This window comes from Crassostrea angulata, chromosome 5 (assembly GCF_025612915.1).
Source record: "Crassostrea angulata isolate pt1a10 chromosome 5, ASM2561291v2, whole genome shotgun sequence".
Taxonomy (NCBI): Eukaryota; Metazoa; Mollusca; class Bivalvia; order Ostreida; family Ostreidae; genus Magallana; species Magallana angulata.
In genome coordinates, this window is record NC_069115.1 from 51,884,721 (window position 1) to 51,905,577 (window position 20,857).

The 20,857-nt window shown below is 34.4% G+C and overlaps 2 protein-coding genes across 3 annotated transcripts; one reads left to right on the forward strand and one right to left on the reverse strand.

Moving 5' to 3' along the window:
• Positions 1-604: 604 nt before the first annotated feature.
• On the reverse strand, positions 605-18,435 carry LOC128185732 (alpha-mannosidase 2C1-like). Of its 2 annotated transcripts, XM_052855371.1 has the most exons (27): positions 18,292-18,435; positions 17,350-17,449; positions 16,979-17,078; positions 15,947-16,072; positions 15,009-15,200; positions 14,564-14,741; positions 13,346-13,443; positions 13,073-13,164; positions 9,642-9,748; positions 8,954-9,064; positions 8,431-8,523; positions 7,964-8,080; positions 7,658-7,753; positions 7,283-7,374; positions 6,657-6,837; positions 6,142-6,330; positions 5,828-5,858; positions 5,235-5,447; positions 4,728-4,902; positions 4,438-4,548; positions 3,925-4,081; positions 3,252-3,395; positions 2,693-2,802; positions 2,113-2,192; positions 1,849-2,000; positions 1,210-1,313; positions 605-1,100 (listed from the first exon to the last, which is right to left on the reverse strand). In XM_052855371.1, exons 3-27 carry the CDS (start codon positions 17,074-17,076, stop codon positions 980-982), a joined length of 3,168 nt encoding a protein of 1,055 aa, XP_052711331.1. In that variant the 5' UTR covers positions 17,077-17,078; positions 17,350-17,449; positions 18,292-18,435; the 3' UTR covers positions 605-979. The 2 variants fall into 2 exon arrangements, with proteins under 2 accessions (XP_052711331.1, XP_052711332.1); XM_052855372.1 differs by lacking the exon at positions 17,350-17,449 and having other exon boundaries at positions 18,292-18,433.
• LOC128185733 (uncharacterized) lies at positions 10,319-13,064 on the forward strand. Its single transcript, XM_052855373.1, has 2 exons — positions 10,319-10,443; positions 10,943-13,064. The coding sequence occupies exons 1-2, from the start codon at positions 10,352-10,354 to the stop codon at positions 13,005-13,007; spliced, it is 2,157 nt and encodes a 718-aa protein (XP_052711333.1). The 5' UTR covers positions 10,319-10,351; the 3' UTR covers positions 13,008-13,064.
• Positions 18,436-20,857: the final 2,422 nt, after the last annotated feature.

Below are 20,857 nucleotides of genomic sequence, written 5' to 3' on the forward strand. Positions count from 1 at the left end.
ATTCGGTGAAAAAGTTATAAAAACAAATTTTTCAAATTTCTTACCCATCGCAAAAAAAATTTTGGATGTCAACTCCGATGGAAAATTAGCAGAAGTGAACTATGCAGATGCACAATCTTTTAAAGGGCGGAAACTCTAGAGAAGCTTCAACAAATTGTTTTGACTTTGGCAAAACAACACTATTGTGAAAATGGAAGCGAACATTGCAGAACGAGTACCTGTTATTTTTGTCGATATGATCCTATGAACCACCAAAGAAACCAATTTACTGATTATAAATGCACGTGCATCTGTCTTTAGAATTCTTTTTCTTCAAAATTTTATTTATGTTAACTACGTGAAAGTTATCAAAAATATTTTAATGATAAAAAAATTACAATGCACATGCTGAAACAGTTTATGATGCGTACCGATTTCTATAATTCTGGCATTATTATTCTATATATAATATATATAACATATAATTCTAGAACTATATCGTAATTTACTTTACAAAGAGTGCTCTTCAAAAGTATTGTATAACATTAGTTAACAATATAAATTATTTTAATAATAAAAAATGTACTTTAATTTACAAAATAATATGTACAACACAAGAAAAAAATACTTTTGAATATCTTTAATACAAGGATTATTCTTATCTTAGCATTGAAATTTGAATCATGCAAAATATACATGCTAAGAACACGTTTAGAAATATTGGATATTATGGAATTTTTTTTTTTATTTAGTCTCTTATTGGTCCTACATGTATAGTACACATCATTTCGGCCAAAATCGACCACCTTCTTCACAATAAATTTCAAATTTGAAAATTATACTAAATTTAATGTAAAAAACTATCTAAGTACATAAATACAATTGATCTTTTGCATATGATTATGATAAGCTGCCATGCCCATGGATTAGAATGATCACATGTGTTGCATATAAAGTCTATGAAAATTAAACTTTAAAATTAACAAAGTCCGTTTAACAGTTAAAATTTCAACAGAAGGCTGATGATTTGGAAAGGCTTGAAGGACAGTGTTATTTGTCTGCCTATCACTTCCAGGTCAGAGGTCACCTCATTGTCCAGAATTTCCTCCAAACCATTACATCTATAACACAAATATTCAAATCAATAATAACATTTACTTATGTATGTCCTGCCAATGTCAATTAAAGGGAAACGCAACCTTTGTTGTATTTTTTAAAAAGATACTCTACCTCTTAGCCAATGTAAAAGGAAGATCAACAGTCAGTTTGACCTTGGCCTGTCCTCCATAACTCTCATATAGCCTCAGTATGAGAGCATTATCTAAATCCTCACTCTGCAAACAAGAAAAAAATAATCTCAAAAGTAGCTTCTTCAACAGATACTACTACTGTACTAACCATGTCAGCAATTGAGAATGGTACAGAAAACATTAATCAAGAAACAGGAACAATTAATGTGTATTTGCAATTAGGCCACACCAATATAATTTCTTGTGCATCGGACCCCTCACACATGTGTTTAAATATAACTACCGTATACAAATAATATTATTTCCCGCAGCCAGGAAATTCTGCGCTGTTTTCTGTTCTATTTCAGCTCTATTTTTTTTTGTATTTTAAATAGTTTTAAGAATCAGAAACAATTAGAAAAAAATATAACCATCCACACAAATTTATTTATATACCGTCTAAAAATGTTGGCTACAAGAAATAATAATTTTATTATTAAATCGCTTTGATGAACAAAAAATAACATTGGTGTGGCCTTATCATCTTTTTATATACTTTTTAATACAGTGACACCAAGGAGAAAAAAATGCAACTCACTTATATCAAGTTTGATACTAATGTACAGTCATACAACCTTACCTTTTTTATAGTTTCCAATATGACCTGCGGATTATCAACAGAAAAGAAACTCTTGTTCTCTTGAACACCTTTAGGAGGGTTCAGGGTGTGAACATCCAGTGGGTTGTTCAACTCATAGGCTGCTTGAATCACCCCAGCAGATTGGAAAGTTCCTAAATACAACATAATAGAAAATTTACTGAAGGTAAGAGAATAGAAATCAAATTAACCTACATGTATTACACATTTAGATAAAATTTTCAAAATAAAGAGTATGTATAATACCCTGGAATGGCATGACTGCGTAGGTAAATGAATGAGTTCCCATGTCAGCATCTTTGTCAGGGGATTTGGGCGACCTCAACCTGCAAAGATTTTCATGCGGAGTGACATTTGTAGTGAAAATTGCTTTGGCTACACTAAAAAAAAATGACTTGATCTAAATCCTTCATCACTCATGCTATCCTCTCATCTACAGACAGGGTCATCAAAGTATTTAATAGGTCAACGCTATAGGAAAGGACATGGTATTTCTAAGATGAAAAGTATTGAATGATGACTACATCCCCTGAGCCTTTCCCACTTAATTGGGTAAAAGAGAATTGTAAACAGAGATGTATTTACTGTACATGTAGCATGTACAGTATGAGGTGGAAAAGCTATTTGCAACAAGTTTGTGAAGTGTATGCAGGGGTTACCTGTTCAAAAATAAATAAACATAATGCAGGGGTTCACTGTTAAAAAATAAATTTAACATAATACAGGGGCTTTCTAAAATTCAAAAATAAATTCAACATACTCGTCAGTGATTGAGTGGAACAATCAATGGATTAGAGGTTTTTTTTTAAGATTAAAAAACACTTACAAAGACAGTCTCATAACTCCATCTCTTGTAGAATAGCCATACTTGCTGTCATTCAAAACTGCCACCCCAAAGTTGTGTTCTGAAATGGCAGCCCACTTGTGTCCAAAAACCTACAAGGGAATTCATAAAAGCTACAAAGAAAGATGAAGACAACCCTTCAAAGAGTCTGTGGTAATAATATACAGTTTTTAAATTTATGTAGTTAAATTAAATCATCTACCAGTAAATGCTCATTTATGCTGAAAATGTAACAAATAATATAACAGATTGTCCATATCAATTTGCAATTCTCAGAATTGTTTACATGGCAATAAGTTTTGCAATTTTTATACAGCAGTTAAAAAATTCACATTATTTTTCACTTGCATGCAAAAAAGACAACATTTATAGTGTACAGAACCAGTTACCCTTATGAAATATTATAGTAAATAACTGACCTTTCTCCACAATTACAGTATACACCTAACCCCTTACTGTGCATTGAGTGTAACAGTGTTTACAATACTACAAACTGTGCTGCAGTTTATAGTACCACTAATGGTGCTATGCAGTCACTCACTTCAAACTGAGCCCAGTCCCAGGATGTGTTGTTGTGATTGGTCCGTTGGTGATGGCCAAACTGAATCTCATAGGTGGCGCTCATTGAGTGCACAGAGGTCGGGAACTCCACCTTCAGGAACTTCCTGTTCTCATGCCAATCCACCTACATCCAAAGTACAAAATAAATAAATCTTTTTCTATCAAAAACCTACTACCAGTGCCTACAAAATAAATAAATCTTTTTCTATTAAGAACCTACTATCTAATGTACTAATACAACAGCACCCTGTAATGTTCTTCTTAGAAAATAGGGGAAATTTTACAAAGATTTCAATGATATTAACTGTCTGTTCCTTATTTAATATGTGTATGTGAAAAATATAGCGCAGTTAGGGGGAATAACTGTACTGGAGTACTACATTTTGTTGTGTATTTATATGCCACCATATTCAGTTCTTTACTTTGCACTAATTTCTATTTTATCTCGTGAATTTAGTTTTATACCACAATTAGTACTGTTATTCTGTTGATGCAGCTCAAGTAGAGAACATGGCATTTTGTTATAATAAATATATTTTCAACTGTTAAAGGGTTATTCCTCTTTCATATAGATTTAGTTAAACACCAGTTATTGTTCTCCTGTTTCATGACTCTTAATTTATTATTTGTGAGGCCCTTTCTGCTGGACTGACCTGGGTCTGGAATCTGAGATAAGGGCTGCCTGTGTCCAGACTGATGACCTGTTTTATAGAGCTATGGTCACTGATCTTCATCTCCACCACCAGGGACACTCTGAGGGGACCCTGATCCTGAATTGTGGTTTTCTTGGTGGACAGCAGCAATGGTTTCCTAAAGAAAATATGGATTCTTAGAAAATTATCTTTATAGGTACTAGTATCACAGGGATGCTTAATCAATCAGTGACATCCATTTTGTTAAATTATTGTTCCTATGAAATAAAACATCTAAGTAATATATATGTCCCTCTAGTATTTTCTTAGTAAAAATTCTCATGGATTTTGGTAACTCCATATGTATTTTCCATAACCACAGCATAAAAATGAAATGTGGCCAAAATTTTAGATTTTTGAAATCCTCTGCTGTGACCAAGGGGAGACTATTAGTTTCTTTGACTTTCTTAGAACAAAGATTCTATTAGTATCTTTGACTAGAAGTACAAAGAATAACTGTGTTGTTATGGTTACCTGGTCTCCAGGTGATAATCCATCACATCCCAGGCATCCCAATATAGAGGAATGTCATCATACATCACAAATTGATTACCATAGCAACCAGGCTCAGAACTTATTGCATTTCTAAAACAACAAGTTATTTTTGTTGATTAGTAATCTATTTATAAGAAAAAAGCTTTTCAAACAGATAAGATCTAGAAAAGTACATATATCAATGATGAACTTATATGTTAATGATTTATATTGCAATTATTCAATAAAGTTTTTCTTTTATATGATGATTTGCAGTTCAAGTGCTATACCTCTCATCTCCATTTAAAGTTAATGAGATAATCCGTCCCACGTTGTCAATTTCAGCTGATAAATACTCGTTACGAAGGATAAATGTACCATTCTGCTTCTTATCAATAGAGCAAGGCTTTTCACACTTGACAGGTTTAGCTTCTGCATAACCATAACTCGGTACTGTTACCATAGCTACAAAAACAATTCTTTTTAGAATTGAAAGAAATTAATCTGAATACATGTAGAAAATTTACAGAGGGGCATATTTCAGTAGAATATTTTCGAATATGAATTTCCTTTCAATGATAACACCTGAGTGTCAAACTGTCAAATGGTTAATAATAAATCCCCCTTTTTCTTTATATTCAAGAGAAATTAACGATACCTTTAACAATGACATGTATGGAGTAAATATTGAAACAAAGCAGCAGAAGGTTTATAAATGTACTATGAGAAGCACACACAAAGAGAGAGAGAGAGAGAGAGAGAGAGAGAGAGAGAGAGAGAGAGTGCAATAATGATACCCAAGGTGTTTCCCTGGCTGTCAATTTGAACCAACTCTGGAGATTTCTTCTGCTTCTTGGCGGGAGTTCCTGTTGATTGTGACATGGTGACTACTTCCTTCCTTTGCCACCCCATACAGTTGATCACCATGGAGACCGGGTTACTTTGAGCTGAGTCTGCTATGATGTTGGACAGTGCATCTGAGGAAAGCTTCTGGCAGCTGGCTACAATGTCTACAAACCAGAAAATATCAACTTCATGTAACTTTCCTTTCCACATTGAAATTGATCAGTTATATATCAAGTATATTTTACATCAATTGTTATATGGTGATGAAAATTAGGTTGGTAAAAACATGTCCTGTTGTCCTGCACATCGTTCAATATTTCTAGGTACTCAAGGTGCTTTGCTATCCAAGAAAGACAACTCGCTTTCTGTTTTTGCTAATAAAAAAACATAGTCACTTGATCATTTTAATTGTTTCTTATCTTTACACTTGTACATCAAATGCAGATTTTTATCAAAACAAAGCTATGATCTAACCTAAGGACAGAATATTAAAACATTATATCTGACTAATTGTACAGTTAGTAACTATAAGTGTGAAACTTACCGTCATAATATCGATGAGCATCTTCATAAACCTGGAAGTTTATAGTGATATTAAATTTGAGATCAAGGAAATTCTTTAAAAAATCATGTCTAAATTAATCTGATTTATATATGGTATCTCCTGTTATTTAATTTTCAACAAAATAATTGATTTCATACTTTTTTGAAAACTGGTACCAGAGGAATCGCTAGCAATCAAAACTCCTTGTCAAAGAGAAATTTCATAGGAATTCTCTGCACAAGAGCACTCCAATCCAATGGAATTTCTAGTCTAAAAGCTTGAGTATGTACCAGTGTATCTTCAAAGGAACTTACCAATCCAATAGAAGTTCCGGGAAGTACATCATGGAATTGGTTCAGGAGGAGGAGCTTCCACAGTCGATGGAGTTCATCTGTCGGAAATTTGTACGCAGCTTTTTTAATGAGAGACTGGATGTGAGCCATCGATGCCAAGAACTCAACATCGTGGAGACGGAACTCACAAAATCGATTCATTTTCTTCACCTGCCAAAAAAAAATAAAGCAAATGGATTATTTATCCATAATTTTAAAAAAGTATCGCAACATGTAGCAAATTAATTTAGATTGAAAAAGTTGAATAACATTATAATTATATTATATTGATATGCACAGCTTTATACATGATTATCCAGTTAAAATTCAGTTAATATTATTTTCCAGCTAATGACATTGTGTACAACAATCAAACACATATATCAATTGATGATCTCCACCATGTTTTTGTTGGTTTGTAAGAATAAATACATAAACTTTAGTGTGTGTATGCATTATAAACACAAAATAGTGTTAAAATACAGAGAGATTTTTACCTTAGCATGTGTCGTGTAGGTCCCATTGTGTAGTTCTAGATAGAGCTCCCCTCTCCAGCGACATAAATTCCCACAATCCTCTTTCTCTACATCGGAGAAGAATTCCTGCGGTGTTTTCGACTGTACTTTAGGCAGACCGTCCACATCCTGTAACCTTGACATTCTGACCACCATATCCTCCCTGTACAGATGTCAAACAAAATTCTGGGGTTTTAAAAACTTCAAGCATATATTCAACAATGATATAAGATAAACTAGATTCACTATTAAAAATTCAGAGCATGTATGCAATATTAAATGCAAAAAATAACAAATTTAAAGATTTAATAAAGGCAATTTCATGTTACTTAGAGTTATTAAGAGTGATTCAAGTCTATCTTAAATAGATCTATGAATCAATGGTTTTGAAATCTTATTAAGTTAAGTGTTTTCTTTTGTAAATTTTTCCAAACCTCCAAGGTATACACTATGCATGTAATTTTAATTAGATATTACCTCCCATTTCATACAGATCTGTGTAAATGAATTTTAATAAAATCTGCAGTAAGAAATCTGTTCAGCTTAAGACCCTCTCTTTCATGTGAAGTTTTCCTTGAATATATTCATCCTAATAGCTTTTTACTTACGAAGGTCCATTTCCACCATCCCCAAATCCAAACAGGTAGACACTCTTGTTGGAGCGACCTTTGTCCTTGTAATTCTTGATTGTCCGTAGCACCTGTTTCAACAAAATGTTTATATACCGTATGTTCAGAGCACTCATATCTGAAAGTATTTTGTTATGATCCAAGGCAAGAATTACATAGTGACTATTGTTACAAATTGGAAAGCAAACTTAGACAATAACATCAATGAAGACAAAACATATTTTTTACCAGTATATTTATAAGATTTAGATAAGGAAACCAAATTGCTGAGGGACTCAATACTGGCATTGAAACTTTCATTTTAAATATTTAATTGGAAAGGGAGAGGGCTATAAAACAAAGTATAAAGCTTACCTCCTCAACTTTGCCATGCATTTCATAAGAGTCTCCAGGAGGAAAATGGGAGAGAACTCTGGATCCATCAATTCCTTCCCACCAGAATGTATGATGCTGTCAATCAACAAATAAACGTACAGTTTGAATTTGAAATAGATCCACTTTCAATTAAATAATCCTAATTGGATAATTGCCTTGAAAATATAATGCAACATAAAAGGACTTCTCCTAATATACCGGGACTTCTCCCAATTTACATGGAATTCTCCAAATGAAGTCTCAATATACAGGGACTTCTCCCAATGCACAGAATAAATAACTTACAGGAAACTTATTGACCAAACTCCAGCTGAGTTTCTGGGTCAGGAACCTAGAAATCCCAAACAGTTTCATGATCTGGGGCAGCTGTGGGGAGTACCCAAATGTGTCCGGTAACCAAAACTACAAACAGATTGTAAGAGATTGAAATGTACATACATCACAAACTCAAGTATGTAGAATTTAAGTACCTTAAGACAGAAACCTTCTTTTTAACAAATTATACATGTACATATAGTAATAAAATACTTTCATGTCCACAGAAATTACATGTAACTTTGAAAATCAAATAAACAGTAATGCAAAAAGAATTACACAAGAAATATGTTAAATTACTTTTAAAATACATTTATGATGAAACATATATGTACAACCTTCCTCATACATGCAATTGTAAGTTTGGTATCGCATAAAACTGCCCTGTGATGCATTAATATATGTACATGTACTGAAAGCATTGATACACTGAATACCTCCAAGCACTTTTTGTTGAACTCCTTCATGAAGAATCGCTGTCCATACAAAAACTGTCGGACAAAGGCCTCCCCACTGGGAATGTTCCCATCCTGAATGGTCAAAATTAACAGCATTAGATTCTTCAAAGTATCTAATATTACAAATGAAACATTTTTTATTTAGAATGTATTTAGAAAGTATTTTCGAATGAAGATCATTGGAAAATATCAAATAAACTTAGCAGACTCCATGTAAATAGTCTTATAAAGATTATCTTATTTCTCAATACCTTTTTAATCATACCCATATACTGAAAATGTGGTACATGTAATTGTCATATATGTTGTTCATTAATAAATCAATTGATGATGAAACACCATCCTCATCAGCAAAATTATGAAATTTAATATACTTATTTTTCTAAGGAATAACTTGTGTCTTTAGTCAATCAGTTTGCATGTGATTTAATTATGTGCATAATTTCTTCTGCAAGAATCACCCCCACTGAAATTTACAGTCATTTAAACCATTAGTACTCACCATCTCCACCCAGGTCCCACCCACAGGTATAAACCGCCCCTTCTTGACGAACTCCTTGATCTGGGTGTACAGTCCGGGGTAGTTGTCCTTGACCCACTCATACTGCTGGGCCTGTCACCAAAGTGTTAAATGTGTGTCATATTCATTAGAACATGCGTAAGTACATACATGTATGCACAAAAAATCTATTTAATAAACAGTTAATCTCACAAAAATATATTCCAATTTAGCATATTTTACTGGTAAAGACTTTAAATATTGCTTTCAAAGTTGAAGGAACATCAGCAGCAGCAGCCAGGTGTACAAGAATAAAGTCAGGTACCAATGATTGGTAATACCTGGGTTTATACATAACTGAGAGCAGGTAAAACTGATATCTTGGCTCTTTACTTACCTGTGAATAGATAAAAGTAGAGTTGGGAACTATTACCGGTAATTGGAAATTCTGACCAGCTTGTCAACATAAAAAATTGAAGCCTTATTCAATTGGCATACCTTACTATGAGCTGCTAAAGTTGAGCTCTTTGATCTGTATACCGTATATTATTGGGTCTTATTATTTACCAATGAATATAAAAAAGTGAATCCTTTTGTCTACACATACCTGTCAATAGGTATAATGGTGAGGTCCTGAGTCTTTACTTACCTGTTAACAGGTAAACTTGAATCTTTTTGTGTCTTTAATTACCTGTGAGCAGGTAAAGGTGAAGTGTGGGTACTGCTCCATCAGTCTGATCGTACATGACCAGCTCCGGGCACATTTTCTGACCGTCTCTGCATACGGCCATAACCAGGCTACAAGAGAGGATTATAATACCGGTATATGAAAATGTATTTAAAAACGAAAAACAAAAATCTGCTTATTGTTGAAGTAAAAAATTCATAACCATGATAATGTGACAATGTATCATGTACTTGTATTAGTGTGATAGAGTCATCAATACTAGCTTTGGCTGGTGGGTTAACCTTTAAGCTCAATTGGTAAAGTACCGGAATTGTATACCAGAGAATCTAGGCTCATGCCCCAGTAAGGGCAAATATCTGTCTCTGTAACATTAGGGCAAAACTTACTCACAATTAATCAACAATACAACATTTCAGTATCAATGTGTTTGTTGACAAATAAAGTGGGATATGTGATGGTGACAACATGCTCTAGTCATATGGTAGCTTTTCACACTGTGTAAAAAATATGTACAGGATACCATACTTGTATGTATATACCGGCCATTATTGACCTTGTATTTGCAAAATCTATACCCCCCAAAAATAAATTATTAATCAATAAACAATTCAGATGTGGACAACATCTCTGCTGAAGAAGATTGTGATAAAGAAAAAAACCCTAACCATACAAACAGTAGTGCAGCGATTAGGTTTGATAACACCGTCACCTAAATGATAACACACATAAAATCTCAGTGTATTAATGTTGTGACACCTATTCAACTCATTTTGTACAAAATGGCTACCGAAATGGCTACAGAAATGTAAGTTATCATAGATGCATGTTCTTTAAAATATTTATGAATTTATACCAAACTTAATTCACTATTTATCTATAATCCCTATCAATATAATATGATGGATATTTTTGTTCAATACAAGATTGCTTGATGTATGGGAATATTTCTGTTGTTTTAATAAAATCTAGAGTTAGAGCATACACTACATGTAGTTTAGTGTTTGGTCATCTGACACTGTGGAAAAATAAATTAATAATCTGTTTTCAGTGATCCTTAATTTACTTTAAATAGCGTGTCATTTAAAAAAAAGTTTTTTAATTGGATATAAAACCAGACATAATTTCTATGTGTTATAGTTTTTGTGATATGAATGTTTTAACAAAAATGGCAACAATTAGATCATAATGAAAATAACCAAATATACACTGTACATCAGTTTCAGTAATAAATTTTTCCAAGTGTATTATTTCTATAATTTGTTGTATTCTTCAAATGGCAAATTTAGTCCTTTTGTTTCCGACAGGAACTCGGGCTACCAGCACCTATCTGAGTCTGTGTACATAGGACTATGCAGACATGTAGGAACCTCCAAACAACTGACAATGAGGCGACAAATCCTGGACGTCAGAGAACTGATAGAGAACCAGTCTAAGACACACGATCCTCGACGACCCCAGATCTATCTCTACACCAGTGGAAGTCATCGTGAGGGTTTCCGCCTTGCTGGATCTGATAGGGACTTCATGTACTGGGTCAGTGACCACAAGGTTGTTTGGGAGTTATCTCAGATTCAGAATTACACCTCGAATCGTTACGTTCTTATCCTTGCAGACAACAACGATAGTCCTCCTGGGTTTTCTGTCCTCAAACTTATCACATCAACTTACTGGAATCAAATTGCACGGTCTTGTATCAAAATCAGAGATGACATTTTTATTTCAAGTTCTCTCTTCAGAGAAGAGTTTTGCTCAACTATAATGCCCAACTCAAATGTCCATGGTCCGTGTGGCAGTGGGACATTTGGGCGAGTTGAGTATGACTATGCTCATTGTTTTTCCTGTGATATCTGGCCACCTGTTGCCATGCAATGGATAGAGAGAAGTTTGCATTGGCCATCTCCAGAGGTTGTACATAAAATTATTCAAAATGGGTGCCACTTTGTTCCAATTGGGCATAAACTTTCAAAACATGAAAATCTGCAGTGGAGAATTTCCTTTTCTCTTGCAGAGCAACAACTTGTATACCACATGAATCATTGTCAGTTTTTGACATATGGATTACTGAAGCTTTTTCTGAAAGAAGTCATAAACAAAGATACAGAAGAGAAATTACTGTGCTCATACCATATGAAGACAGCAGTCTTTTGGGTCATTCAACAAAACACAATACCACACTGGAACCCTCAGAACCTTCTCCAATGCTTTTGGACATGTTTCAAAGTGCTTCTGAAATGGGTATACCTAGGGGTCTGCCCGAGTTTCTTTATTCCGGAAAACAACTTGTTCCAATCCAGCATCCATGGGGCTGCACAAGCAAATCTCTTCCAAAGACTGTATGGATTTTATGAAAAAGGTGTGGGTTCGTTGCTTCAAAGCCTGACTGTAAAGCCATTCATGCTCAAAGTTTTACAACAACCAAATGAGCCAGTTTGCACTGATGAGAACAAAGTTGTATCTGAGGTGGATTATGATATTCTATTATTCAAAGAAATTTTTGAAGTAGCAACATTGGGAAACTGTGATATCCAAAAATGTTTAAGGTATCTGTCTGCTTTGGATGACCTCAAGTCAACTTCGTTCTCAGAATATCAACTTCTCTGCCTAGAAAACATCTTGGCCATATCTCTACAGACAATGGCATTCTTACTCTCAAACCACAACATGGTTCAAACAAGAAAAAATAAACTTCAACATAAAATTGACAAAGTTTCCTGCAACATGCTAAAAACAGCATCCAGTATTGGTTTTGTTTCCAACTCAATATTCTTGGCCATGTACTGGTACAAAACATCCAGATATGGAAAGGCCTTGGTCCTACTAGAAAAGGTCAAGGTCAAACTGACTTGTCCTTACATCCTGTACTGCCTATATGTAGATGACCGGTGGTACCTGCATGCTCTCAGTGACCAGACTCTGTCTTTGAAGATGAGAGAGGCAGTCACATGGAATATCAAGCTCTATAACTCTATCCCTTACATCCTGGAGCTAAGACCAGAACAGGCTGCTAGCAAAGAAGAGAACCTAGCTACCCTCAATATACCACCCGTTGTCATGGTGCTGTTCCTCCAGTACCTCTGTAGCCGACACGCTAACACAGAAAAAACACTCGATATTCTGAGAGAGTTTCAGGCTCTACTGGAAAGTGACCACTCTATCTATGTGCCTTCAGTGCTAAGGGACATTTCCTGGGAACTGTTAGGTATATGCCATCAAGTCTCAGAGAATTACGAGAATGCTTTCAACTGCTACCTTCAGTCAATCAAGCAGGTTCCACTGACTAACCAGATACGAACAGCATCGTATAACCGGGCACAAGAGATGATAGCCCACATGGGCAGAATTCATGACCAGCATGGACAAGACAGCTAGGGGTCCCTTACATTAACTCTGTCTATGAACTGAAACACTTCTAGAACTCTAGGTCTATATCTTACCCGAGTCCATGTGTGCATGTCCCATAGCATACAGGGTATGTTGACTCTGGCCATTCCTCTGCTGGAAAAATCTCTCTGCTAACTGGTGTCCCCTTGTAAAAAGGAAAAATTCTGTATTCATTACCACAGAAACACAACTACAAATGTATTGTTATATCTGGACAACTATTTCTTCTTTCAATTTATTGTAATGGTAGTTAAATTAACTGCACTTCATTGCATTTTGAGATTCCATCTAAATACATAGATTTTATGCCTGTAAATCTGACTTACTTTGAATATGTTGCCCTGTCATCCAGGTCAAGCATGTTTATCATTTGGTTCATGGTGTACAAAGCTTGATATCCCCTCTCAGTTTCTTCTGTCATGTGCTACATAAGAAAAAGGCATCCTCAAAGATTAGCTCCCTTTTGCCCAAATATTTCACCATACTGTAAAACGAGAAAATTTGGCGCATACGTATTTTAGCGCAAACGCAAGTGCCAGTACATTAGCGCAATTATATTTTAGCGCATGCATCTTTTCTTTAAAAAAGAATACAAAAAATGTTGTTGTTTGATAAACGATCACGCCCAAAATTTAGTTCTGTGTTCACTGAAACACGTGAACACAACGACTTTGATTTCTATCTCGCATGCACGGTAAACTGTCGCTGAGAACAATACACTTACTTTTGTGTAAATCGTCATTAGATAGATATGAAAACTTCATTTATTGGCGATAATGTGTAATTTTTGTTGGTAAACAAATTTGAGTTATCGGACTTTGAATTTAACGTGTCGACTTGGATAACACTAGAAAAGTCCCGAAACTAAAAGTGTGTGAAATCGAATGCTACATTTACCATGAGTTTCGATCACCATGAGAGAATCTTTTTCACAGTAATTCTACATTGTAAAACACAAAAAATAAATATTTTCTTGGTATCTTTAAATCCACTAATCAAGGATCAAAGAAATTATGATCAATCATGTATTGTCAGCGTTAACGATCGCCACGCTTAATCACATTTTCACCCCGAGGCGCAAAATAGAAGTGGTATGGGGAGAAGCCCAATTTTCAAGGTGCTAATGAGAGATATTAAAAACCAATTAAAACTTAATTAATTAATCCATGTTTAGGCACTTATACTCGATAACCAATACCGTTTACCTGTGTAATTGTTTAAACAAATAGAACCGACAGCATCTGATATTTAAATGAACACTTCTATATAGCCTTAAAAATGGACTGACGTTATTGTTTTGCAACTTGTAGAAATTTAATACATATGGCAAATTGTTGGCGCACTAATAATTTTAGCGCTCAAAGGCAGTTGCGCCAAAGGCGCTAAAATTTGTAGTGCGCCATATTTTCTCGTTTTACAGTATATAGTTACATATGTATATCGAGTGCTCCTACCTTTGCTATGTCATGCAGTGTCTCTATGATGAGTTCATACACTGTATGATACCTGTAGTTATACAGGTACATGTATATCGAGCCTCCTACCTTTGCCATGTCATGCAGTGTCTCTACGTCTATGATGAGTTCATACACCTCTCTGTCGAACACTGCTATCTCAGCCTGACTGAGGGTGAAGGTCTTGTTCATGTCCGGGGGGCCGATCATGGAGTCCTTCCCCTCCCCCAGAATTCTGTTACAGGCCATCTCCACATAGAGAGAGCACCTGTAAGTTCACAAATACAGTTATTCATCAGATATATTGCCTATGAGGGGAAATATACAAATGACAATAGCATCCAGAAAATGAATCCTAGCTTTACGCCAGTGCTAGACAAGGCAATACAAATAATCCAGATTATGACTGTTTTATCATAAATTTTTTTTTGAAAAAAAAGTGTACAGGTGAAAATTTGTATCCCATATACCATACAATATACCCTTATGAAAGCATTATACTTGCATGCAGTGAAATGAGGCCCTGTTGTTTTACCTGGTCTTATTTTTGCCTAGTACTTTGGACAGAGGGAATGAGATCCTGTCATAGTCCCCACTGAGTCCCTGTAGGGGGTTCCCACCCTGCCAGACTAGGGCCTCGGAGTTAGAGTTCCACAGGAGATGGACCTCCTCTCCCTTCATGTTGTCCGGAATCTCTATCTCCAGCTGGAACCAGTGGGTGGACCATCTACAACAAAACATGGTCGACCATCAACAGGTGCCAGGGCAGGGTTTCGTTGCTGTCATTTGAATTTATATTAAAAATTGACTGTACTCTATCCAGATAGATGAAATTGGGGGAAAATACAATTGCTTTTCAAAAATTATAAACATTGGCTGTAAGATTCATTGCTATAATGTTATAAATTAAAATCATAATGCTTTGCAACCATGTTCAAGAGCATTTGGCACTTTTCAAATTGTACTTACAATGATTAACATTTTAACTCAGGTAATTGGGTTTGTCCCATTTAAAAAAAAAAAAAATTTTATTTAAGGAATGAATTCAATATTTATTAGTTTTATACGATATAAAATGGTTTGGGGCAGTTTACGCTTTATAAACCGCGAAGCGGTTTATAAAAAAGCGTAAACTGTTTCAAACCATTTTATATCGTATAAAACTAATAAATATTGAATTCATTGCTTATAATTTAATTTTTTTTACTTTTCATAGTAGATATCATTTGACCTTTAAAATGACGTAAAATTGTACAAAATTCAAACGTAACGTGAGGCGTATTGATACGTTTTTGACGTTAGTCTTACTATGACGTAGGCAACATTCTTTATACGATATAAAATAATTTTTTAGCCAATCAGAAAGCGCGTTACAACCAGAATTAAATTATATTACAATAAACCTGCATCATAAAATGTATATCACCTATGTCAAATAACATTACCAAGTTGCAAACTATTGCATGTACTTACGTTGGACCAAATGACTGCCCAGTCTCCGTCTTTGTGAATTTCCCTTTGACGGCCTGTTGATACGGAACCCTACCAGGCGCAGCATAGTGGGTGATGGACTTCAGTGGATGATTGTCTCTGTACAATCTGTGAGCAAGTGTGCCATGAATGAGTGTTGATTCATGAGTTAAACCAGTAATGATTTCTTATCATTGCATGGTTAACAAAAATAGGGACTTTTATACATGTTAGCAGGGACGTACATGTATGTATTAGGTATATACGTCCCTGATGTAAGTTAATATATAAATAGTGCCTGTTTGGGAGGGTAACAGTTGAAATTGACACCCCGAGAAAACCATTGTCAACCGACGCGAAGCGGAGGTTGACAATGGTTTTCGAGGGGTGTCAATTTCAACTGTTACCCTCCCAAACAGGCACTATTTATTTTGTTATACTGAATGTCTTTTTTAAAATTTTTAAGAAAATTTTACTGCTTTTATATAGGAATAGCGTGAATTCTACAGCGAACCGTACGCGCATAATTTTCGCGCATGTAATATTTTTTAATGTTACCCGTTGCCAAGTGCGTTGCTAACGCTGAGGGTAATAGTAAATATTGTTAACTGCGTCTTAACCAATCAGATTTCAGTATTTAACATGAAAGTATAACAATACCAAATACATTTCAAAATTCAATGTTTCTATACATATTATTATTCATAATTATATGTATCTCATCTTAAACACATACATTGTATTTGTCCTTAATGTGGACACTGCTATGAATATTTGTACCAGTTGATATGACCATACTTTCCTCTTTTCATTTATTTTACTCCTTTGTTCTGGTATAGGGAAGATGATTATGGTTAGAACAAATCATACCAAATTGTTGTGCTGATATGATGTTTCTTCTTGCATAAATTTAATTTAGAAGTGTATGTATGTATGTATGTATGTATGTATTTTAAAGTATGCTGGATAAAATGACACATACGTGAAAATGCAATAATATTTCTATTAGCAGTAAATTTATGTTAAAGTATTAACCTTCCTCTGAGGTTCACATCATTGAAGTAGACGGGGGATATAAATTTATCAGCTCTTTCAAGTGTTGTCCTCTTGTGTTTCAGTGTAACTTGCTCCATATCTCATAATGCAGAAAAAAATTCAACATTTAAACCTAATGGACAGGAAGTTAAAATCAAATCTAGTTGATGTTCTGAAATCACATTTATTTTCACTATTCAATTTGTAGATCAATGAAATATTTCATGTCATAAAACATTAATTTAACATTAAACTTTCTCTGACATTGATGAGATATTCATGATACATATTAGTGAAATAAGTTAATTGAGAGTAAAAATCAATCCTTTAAATTGTAAAATCACAATCGGGGGTATATAAGAAAGACTAACCTTACTATGACCTGAGCGAATTCGTCCAATATACTTGTAATGTAGCAGCTGTGAAGTGGATTTTCTTTGAGTCAATTTTAAGTCTGTTTTTGAAAAAAATCTGCAGGGAAAAAACGCACAAGCATACACAAAAAACCTTTTAATTATGTGTATGTTAAGTCCATCAAATATCCATTTTAATGAGTCAAACCAAGGCATATTGAGAATAAGCTATTTTCAGTTTGAATTTGCTTGCCATTTTGCCAGAAAATGAGAAATTACACTGAGAATATTTAGGATTTTTTGCCCTATTGTGGTGACCATAAAAAGCGAATTTTCAAATATGACGTTAACATTGTAGTGTTTTCGTTGAAAATACAATAATTTGGGTAAACCTGGGCTATGAAAGAGCAACAATGTAGGTATTTGAGACCAGTCAAATATAAATTCATGAAAATGGAATGCAATATATTTTTTTCATTTACTATGAAGCTAGTGTAGGGGATGAGTTCTATCATTGAACTGGTTTTGTAGGACATATGTCATTTTCATGATAGAGCATTCTATCTAGGGGCAAATACATCCTTTGTATTGGGTGCCATTGTGCCAACATGTGTGTGATTATTTTATTAAACAATAGGTGGCAGATTTAACAAAAGCATTATAAAAATATGTCTTGAGTTCATTAGAGATACTAATATATAATTCTTTTTAGATAAAGATTATTAATTGATCCTCAGCTTAACTCTATACAAAATCAGCTGATCAAGCAGAGGAAAATTGGATTAATTTTGGCAATCATTTTAAACGACTACTTTGCATCATCAGACATTTGTCATGAAATCAAAAGCAGATCAAAGATTGCATTGATGTATCATTAGACCGTATGACACAAAACCTTGGTGTAAGCATTCTAAATAACAAAGACTGCACATATTTCACACCGAAGTCGACTTTACTTACCTGCAAGTTGCGAGTTTTGCAGAGCATGAACGGATTTCCGATCCCGATCTAAATATTAGCGCCACTGACAATATGAATTTTTTTTTTTATTTCTCAACAGCTGCTCAATTAAAAGGTTCATACCAAGTATACATTATAACGTTTTATAATATGTAGTCTTTATAAACGAATTTTCATGTATTTCCTGGTTTAGCGACAAAATACTTAATGTGATTAAAATAGATTTTTGATAGTTTAGTCTTTAGAAGTTTAACTGATGTTCATCCTTTTTTTAAAGCACGCCATATTCACACAAATAAGCTAAACACAGTTTCACTCTCTGTTTTCAGGCCACTTTGTTTCTGTATAGCTGTTGTGTTCACGCATTATTTCACACAGTTAAATGCGTAAATCCCATACATATATATATGTCATTGTATTAATGAATCATTTTGCATATTGTTGCCTGTTATATGCCCCATGAGGGCACTTGATTGGTGAATAAATAAAGATATATAACCGTTTGATAAATTATGTTTATCGACTGGGAACTAGAGTTCACGAACCGCAAACTACAGTGAACGATTCGATAACTGTATAACGATTCGTTAACTATAGTTTTCATCTATTAACTATATCTAACGGTTGTAAACTATAGTTAACGAATGATAATCAAAGTTTGTCTGTCTGCAAATAACATGAACGATAGATTTTGCTGATATAAATATAGATTAACATCTAAAAACTTAAATTTGCATTAACTATCATATGGTTAAGAGTTGCTACACACTCTTGAAACTATATTTATCAGATAAACTATGTCAGTTTTGCAATCGCAAATGGTTGTTTTCAGTGTTTTATAGATTTACATTCAGTGGCGTCGGAACCAAATTGAAAGTGTGTGTGTGTGGGGGGGGGGGGGGGGGAGGGGGGGGGGGCGGGATAGACTAAGATATCTTGACAAGCAAAAAAAAAAAAACAAAAAAAACAAAAACCAATTCCCAAAATCAGGAAAATCCTTGCCCGTGGGGGGAGGGGGTATACCTATAGAACCAAATTTTTTCTCCAAATCTTGAAATTCCTAATCCGTGTGTATGTGTGTGTGTGTGGGGGGGGGGGGGGGTAGTATACCTATGGGTCCAAGTTGGCAACATCTCAATATTTCCGTCTTCTTAAGGTAAATTTTGGAACAATTTTCTTTCCTGCGAGAAAAAGTGTGGGGGGGGGGGGGGGGCTGAACCCTCTATGATGCTATGCAAAAAAAGTCTAGCCCCCCCCCCCCCGGTTCCGACGCCTGTGACATTTCTCAAACATAGATGGTCGCGTTGACTATGGTTTACAAGTGTGTAAAATATAGATTATCGTCGTTAACCAGTTTTCTGTCTGTAAACTATAGTTTACAACCGTTAAAGCTAGTTTATCGACTGAGAAACTATGATTAGCTCATTTTAGTGAATTTGGCGTGCCATACTTTTTACATGACATGATGATTAGACCCTTAAAAAAAGATTTGAGACATTTTGATCATAACGAACCGAGAAGGAGTCACTCGATTTAAGTCTAGACTTTGGCTCAATCTCGGTGGATTTAGAATACTTTTCAGTGATTTCCACTTTTTTTCAATATGCTTTATAATTTATAACATAGGACAATATCAGTAATTATATATTGCTTTAAGATATTACTAATCAGTAAAATTTAAATTGACGTAGTTTCTAACTACCTAGTACAGAACATCTTAGAAGTAATAAGGAATCATTCTTTGGGTATGAGGTGTAAATTCGGTCGGGGCGTGATCAAATCCAATACAGCCCAGGCACGTAGCATCGGGGGGGGGGGGGGGGGGGGGCTTTTTCTCGCAGCAACAAATTTTTTAAAATTTACCTACATGTATAAAAAATGGAATATTCATGGAGTTGGTCCCCCACTTTTTGGGAGTATGTAAAAAATTGATATGAAAATAAGGAAATGAGGAGTGAAATTAAAGTTATATAGTACGCCAGATTTTGGAAAACTTAAAAATTTTCCTTTTTTTTTTTTGCTTGTCAAGATTTTTTCGGATGAGTCTGCCCCCCCCCCCCCCTTTCAAAAACGATGCTACGTGCCTGCAGCCCGAAGGGCGTTATGATAGATTTGATCACGCCCCTATTAAAAAAATGATTCCTTATTACTTATATTTATATAATTTTAAGTCATTGTACGATTAAATATTTAAAAATAAATAAGCAAACCCCGTTGGCGCCCCAATTATACGTCATTTGTAGTTATTGGTTTTATAGTAAAAAAATCGATACGTAGTGTTATCACAGGCAAAGACATTTAAAAATGTAAATATATCTTCATAACATTGGTTGAATCGTTAAGTAATAAAAAATTGCTAATTTTTCCTTATTGAACATGTTGAATTAAATGTACAATGCAACACTGGTGACGGAATGCAAATGAACTGCATTCTGTAATTTAATTAAATCAGAAATACAATCATTTTAAAAGATACTACGTGTATTTTTATGATAATTTGTTAAAATTGATTTGATTTAAACATATTTTATTGTGTAATTACACAACAGGATTTGAAACAAGTTCT